The sequence below is a fragment of the Hyperoodon ampullatus genome, assembly GCF_949752795.1.
Source record: "Hyperoodon ampullatus genome assembly, chromosome: 8".
Classification (NCBI taxonomy): Eukaryota; Metazoa; Chordata; class Mammalia; order Artiodactyla; family Ziphiidae; genus Hyperoodon; species Hyperoodon ampullatus.
This window is the reverse complement of record NC_136921.1, coordinates 20,120,211-20,126,137: the sequence shown is the minus strand read 5'-3', so window position 1 is coordinate 20,126,137 and position 5,927 is coordinate 20,120,211. Positions and strand designations below refer to the sequence as shown.

General features: G+C 59.2%; 1 protein-coding gene across 2 annotated transcripts in view; it reads left to right on the top strand.

Annotated features, from left to right (window-relative positions):
- The window catches only part of PNKD (PNKD metallo-beta-lactamase domain containing), a gene marked incomplete at both ends in the record, with an annotated part of 56,077 nt that extends 50,841 nt beyond the window's left edge, over positions 1–5,236 (top strand). For both annotated transcript variants that reach the window (XM_079710022.1, XM_079710023.1), the window contains 8 exons: positions 582–697; positions 831–943; positions 1,602–1,660; positions 2,375–2,467; positions 2,841–3,004; positions 3,726–3,812; positions 4,726–4,841; positions 5,063–5,236. In XM_079710022.1, the coding sequence (XP_079566148.1) occupies positions 582–697; positions 831–943; positions 1,602–1,660; positions 2,375–2,467; positions 2,841–3,004; positions 3,726–3,812; positions 4,726–4,841; positions 5,063–5,236 (922 nt within the window). The remainder of the gene's footprint in view (positions 1–581; positions 698–830; positions 944–1,601; positions 1,661–2,374; positions 2,468–2,840; positions 3,005–3,725; positions 3,813–4,725; positions 4,842–5,062) is intronic.
- Positions 5,237–5,927: the final 691 nt, after the last annotated feature.

Here is a 5,927-nt window from a genome sequence, read left to right as displayed (position 1 = left end):
CCACCAAACAGCCAAACAGAACCTTCTACACTTTCCCTAAGTCAACCCTGCTGTCCGCTGCCTCTGGGCCTTGGCCTATTGTTTCCTCTACCCCAGTTGTTCTCAGAGTTGTGGTCCCTGGGTCAGCCGCATCAGCATCAGCTGGAGCTTGTTAGAAATGCAAATTCCTGGGCTCCACCGCAGACTGGCTGAGTCTCAAATACTGGGATGGGGCCCAAGAATCTGGTCTTCAGCAAGCCCCGGGCATGACTGCGACACACCGCTGCTCTTCCTGAAATACTGTTCCCACATCATTGCAGCTTCCTAACTCCTACACCCCTTTCACTGAATAAACCCCTCACCCTCGGTTCTCTTCTATGGATTCCTCAGCTCACATTTTGCCTGGTGAGCTTGGGGGTGTTTCTGTCTCATTCTCCAGCTTGTCCTGAGTACTGAGCAGGGCAAACAGTCAGCACACGGTAAGCGATGGTGGAGTTGCATTGACTCAGGGGGTGACTGAGGGAGTGGAGACGTGGGACCTGGGCTTCACGGAGGGTCTGGGCTCGAGGGGCAGGGCTGAGCACAGACGTCCCGTCCTGCAGGTACAGCCTGTACACCCGCACCTGGCTCGGGTACCTCTTCTACCGCCAGCAGCTGCGCAGGGCTCGGAATCGCTACCCCAAAGGCCACTCCAGAACCCAGCCCCGCCTCTTCAATGGTGAGCTCTGGCCACGCCGGGCCAGCATCGCCCCAAGCCGTGGCCACCCTCCCAGCCTACTCCCCATCTCATACCCCCGACTGCTGGGCTCCCCGCCCCATCACCCCGCCCATAGCCCATCTTTGTTCCCCAGGAGTCAAGGTGCTTCCTATCCCCGTCCTCTCAGACAACTACAGCTACCTCATCATCGACACCCAGGCCCGGCTGGCTGTGGCTGTGGACCCTTCAGACCCTCAGGCCGTACAGGTGAGGGGAGGATGGGGTCAGGGGTACCTGGGGTCACCTTGAGGACTGGCAGCTTCTCCTTGCTAGAGAGAGGCTGACCCTGCCCTCTGCCAGTGGGATGTGCCCCCCTCCGTGTGCACTCACACACAGACCCTGACACACATGTGCACAGAGACCCCCACAAACACACCATGGGGAGCGGCTCAGTGTCAGGGCATGGCCGGGGGAAGGGGGAGGGCAGCAGTGGGGGAATCAGAGCCAGAGGGCAAGTGGTGCTGACCCGGGACTGCGGGTCTAGGGAGTGTCCTTCTGCCTCTCACTCTCTGTGGCCCCCTTTCTGACCCTCGCTCTTCTCTCCTCGCCTCTGCCTGTCGTGTCTGGGCGTCTTTATCATTCCCTCTTGTTACTTATTGATCTGTGTGTGCGTGTGTCTGTGTGTCTACCCCCTCCACGAATCTCCCTCTCGCCTGTGCCCAGGCTGGGGCTCAGCTGCCCCCCTTTGCCCGGCCCTCTCTTCCCCACCCCCTTCTCGTTCCCTGGCTTCATCGCCTCCTTGTCCCTCATCTCTCCCTGCTCGCCTCTCCTCTCCTCTCCTCTCCTCTCCTCTCCACCCAGCACCCACGCCCCTGTTTCCCTCTGCATCCTGTTCCTCAGTCTCACTGCCGCCTCTCTCCCCTAGGCTTCCATTGAAAAGGAGGGCGTTAACTTGGTTGCCATTCTCTGCACCCACAAGCACTGGTAAGGGGCTGAGGCGGGAGGTCTGGGCGCAGATCATGTTCCCTGGCTGGCCCCTGCCCCGGCTGGGCTTGCCAGGACTGGGTCCCGTGAGAACAGGCTGGGCTGAGAGTCAAGAAGTCAGGATGGGTGGACACCATCCTCATGAAGTCACTGGCGCACCAGCAGAGGGGGAGGGGGAGGGGCGGGTCTCCCACTGCTCTACTTATCAGGCTTCTGAAGCGCCAGAGGAGGGCAGGGCAGGCATTTACCTTCCATTCCGTGTGGGCGTGTGTGCCGGGCATGGGCAAACCTTGTGATCTCTTCCATCAAGGAGGTTATAGTCCAACAGGGGAGACAGCCCTGTATGAAAGTGTACAACGACGACAAGCAATAACAACTGTGACAGTTGGCACAGGGTACAGGGGCAGGGGCACCAGGGAGGGTGTGCTCGGATCCACTTGGAGGAATTAGAGGCCGATGACCCTGGAGCTGAGAGTCCAGAAGATCAGTTGGCATGAGTTGGTGATGAGGGTGGGGGGGTGGCAAGTTGTTGGGACAACATTCTGGGCAGGGGGACAGCTTGAACTACGGCCAGAAGAGGTGTGGACAGCTAGGTTCAGTCCAGAAGCCAGGAGTCCCAGGGCGCAGAGGCCTGGAGATGCTTGGGGAAGAAGGAGGCAGGAGGCCCAGTACAGTTGCCCCTTAAAGGCCCTGCCTGTCTGTGCCATCCGACAGGGATCACAGTGGAGGGAACCGTGACCTCAGCCGGCGGCACCAGGACTGTCGGGTGTATGGGAGCCCTGAGGACGGCATCCCCCACCTCACCCAGTAAGTCCCTGACCCAGGGATGGGATGGCCCTTGTGGGCCCTTCGCCTCACCCCCCATCCTCTAGTCACATGTTTCAGGGGTATCAGCAGGTGGATCTTTGCTGATGCCCTTCCTGGCCCTTAGAGAGTAGATCACAGCCCATCTGAAGACTGCCACTGCCCATCCCCCGATCGATCCAGCCATAGTCCCCAAAAGAGGAAGCAGGAGGGCTTGGATCTGAAGTCCTGGGCACTGGGGGTGCCTTCTCTCTCTGGTGGGGAAGCCCCCCTCCTGTACGTCACCCATTCCCTTGGGCCTGGGCAGGGCGGGGGAGGGAGGATCAGCATGGCACAAGCTCTAGAGCCGTCTCTCCACTCTTGCCTCGCTTCTCAGTCCCCTGTGTCATCAAGATGTGGTTAGTGTGGGACGGCTTCAGATCCAGGCTCTGGCCACCCCTGGCCACACACAAGGCCATCTGGTCTACCTGCTGGATGGGGAGCCCTATAAGGGTCCCTCCTGCCTCTTCTCAGGGGACCTGCTCTTCCTCTCTGGCTGTGGTGAGTCCCCCAAAAGGGAAGAGGGAGGAGGGGGGACAAGAGGGAGGGAGAGAGGCCAGAGCAGGGGCCCAAGGGCAGCCACAGCTCCACGCAATGCATGAAAACATTGGTTTCAGTACACATGTTGCCTCGGCAGTTACTCCCACCTTTGTTACCTCGATTTTTCTTTTATATCCTCACGACTTCCCGCAGGGGATGGACAGAGTGAGACGATGCCTGTAACTGAGTAGAGACCTCGAAGGGCGTTTGTTTCCACTGGGTGGAGCCTGGTTCTCTGATACAGTGACTGGCAAGACTAGTTACAAAAACTTGAGAACCCCTGAGTAAGAGGGTGATCCTGTCGGTGGGAGGATCACAGGTCCCAAGGTGCGTGGAGTCCCAAAGACAGCACAGGCAAAGAAAGAAGTGCTCTATGGAAAAGAGCAGCCCTATATCAAGTGGGCTTGGAGCCGTAGAACTCAGCCTGAAGGTTCTGCAGCCCCCTCTATCCACATGTCAATATGTGCAATGGAGGCCTTCAAGTGGGCTCGGTTGCGGTTGAATATTTGGGCCCAGCTCCCAGAGGGAGGGACGGCATAGATGCCAGGGAAGTGGGCATGGCAGGGGCACGGCTGAAGGCTGGTGGCCAGCCCCAGCTGTACAAGCTGGTCCCCACCCTTTTCATGTACCTTACCGTGCTGTGTGGTTCTTGTACCTTACACATACCTTCTGACCCTACCAGGACGGACCTTTGAGGGCACCGCAGAGACCATGCTGAGCTCACTAGACACCGTGCTGGGGCTGGGGGACGACACTCTGCTGTGGCCTGGTGAGGTGCCCCTCCCTCTCCTCCTAGCCCCTCACACCCCCAGAGTCCCAGCCGACTCAGCTCCTGGCCCAGAGGGGATACAGCTCCACCTCTGGTGGCTCCTGGGAGCCAACTCTAGCAGTGGGGGCAGAGCTCCCTTCTGTTTGCAGAACTGGCTCTGTAAGGCCTCTGCTTCCCTGGCAACCAGCCCACAGTCTCTTGGGAGCCCTGTAGGCCCCAGAGCATCCCTGGGAGATGGCTGATTTTTCATAGCCAAAGCCTAGAACAGAAAATTGCCTTTGCTTAACGAGCAGAGGGGCCTTTAATCCATTCTGCATGGATCATTGCCTGCATCCATCATCCACACACTGCACATCCATCATCCATATGCACGTACATGGAATATCCATCCATCCATACGTACGTGCATGTGTACATTGCACATCCATAGTTTCTAAAACACATTTACTCATATCTCAGTTAATCCTCAGAACATATATGCATCCATTCATTCATTCGACAAATACTTTATTGAGCACCTAATGTGTACCAGGCCCTGTTCCAGGCACCAGGAACACACGATTTTATAGTGGCATTATTATTTTCCCCACTTGCCAAAGGAGAACATTGTGGCTCAGAGAAGTGCCATGACTTGACTGAGGTCGCACAGCTGGGCAGAGCCAGACGGGCTAGAATGCAGGTCTTCTGGCTCCAGGTCTGGTGGTTTTCCCCCCTGAACTTCGGCCTCTTCACTCATGGCTGACTTGTGCCCACATTTAGAGCAACAGCTCCATGTGGTCGGGGCTTTTCTGGAAGCGTTGCCTCTCCTCCCCAGTCGTCAGGTACCCATAGGCCTGCGGGTGGGGAGGACTTTTTCTGACCGTACCACCCATCTCACTCTGCCCTGTGTCTTGGCCCCCATGGCCATCCCTAGGCCACGAGTACGCGGAGGAGAACCTGGGCTTTGCAGGCGTGGTGGAGCCTGAGAACATGGCCCGGGAGAGGAAGATGCAGTGGGTGCAGAGGCAGCGGATGGAACGCAGGAGCACGGTGCGGGGCTTGGGGTCCAGGAGGGGCCGAGGGCACTCCTGAGAGAGGTCTCATCCCTGCGGGCCCTGCAGGGCCCTCTCCAGAGCTCTGACATATTTGGCACAAGGGCCTTCCAGTGAGAACTTCTGGACCGTGGGATGGGGCGGTGCGGGGGGGTCTTCCCTTGTTGGGTCTATTTTCCAGATTCTCCCCACCAAACCCGAGTGCGTCTCCCCCCACAGTGCCCGTCCACCCTGGGAGAGGAGCGCTCCTATAACCCGTTTCTGAGGACGCACTGCCTGGTGCTGCAGGAGGCTCTGGGGCCAGGCCCAGGCCCCACGGGAGACAATGGCTACTCCCGGGCCCAGCTCCTGGAGAAGCTCCGCCAGCTGAAGGACGTGCACAAGAGCAAGTGACCCCACCGCAGCCCAGCCCAGCCCCCACCACCCCGTGGTGGGGAAGCCACCCATCATGGCCCACACCACACCTTCCCTCTCACTGCTTCCACCACCACCTCCGTCAAGCCGGCACCACTCCCCGACCCGGGTCAGGGGGAGAGGAGGGACAAGGCAGTGAGACCCTGGGACCGAGAGGAAGGGGGCTGACGGAAGGCCTGGAGACTCCGTGGGGTGAGGCTGAGTCATCGAGGGCAGAGCTAATCGGGAGCCTCCCTCCTCCCTTCCCCTGCTCCTGTGACGGCGGTGAGGCTGAAGAGGCCTCACTCTCACTGTAGCCTCTGAACTCAGGGCAGCAGGAGCCATGAACAGGTTGGGTCCATGTTCCCCCTCCTCCCATCCAGGGTAGGGAAAGAAACTCACTCCCTCAAAGTGGCCTGAGGTGTGGTGCCTTGGAAAAGTGGTCACTCGGAGGGGCACCTGGGCTCTGGTTTACTGAGAGGCTGCCCCTCCTCCCCCAGCCTCCCTGCTCCGCCTCCACCCGGCCCCCATGAAGCCATTTTTCATTTCTGAGAAAGAGGAAAGGGCTGGAAGCCTGGCTGTGGACAATCTCTGCCTCGGTGACTCCCCCACTGCCTGGGAGGCGGAGGATCCTGGTTGCCAAGGAAACTTGACCTCAGGCTGAGGAGACACCAGGAGGCTGGGATTGCAG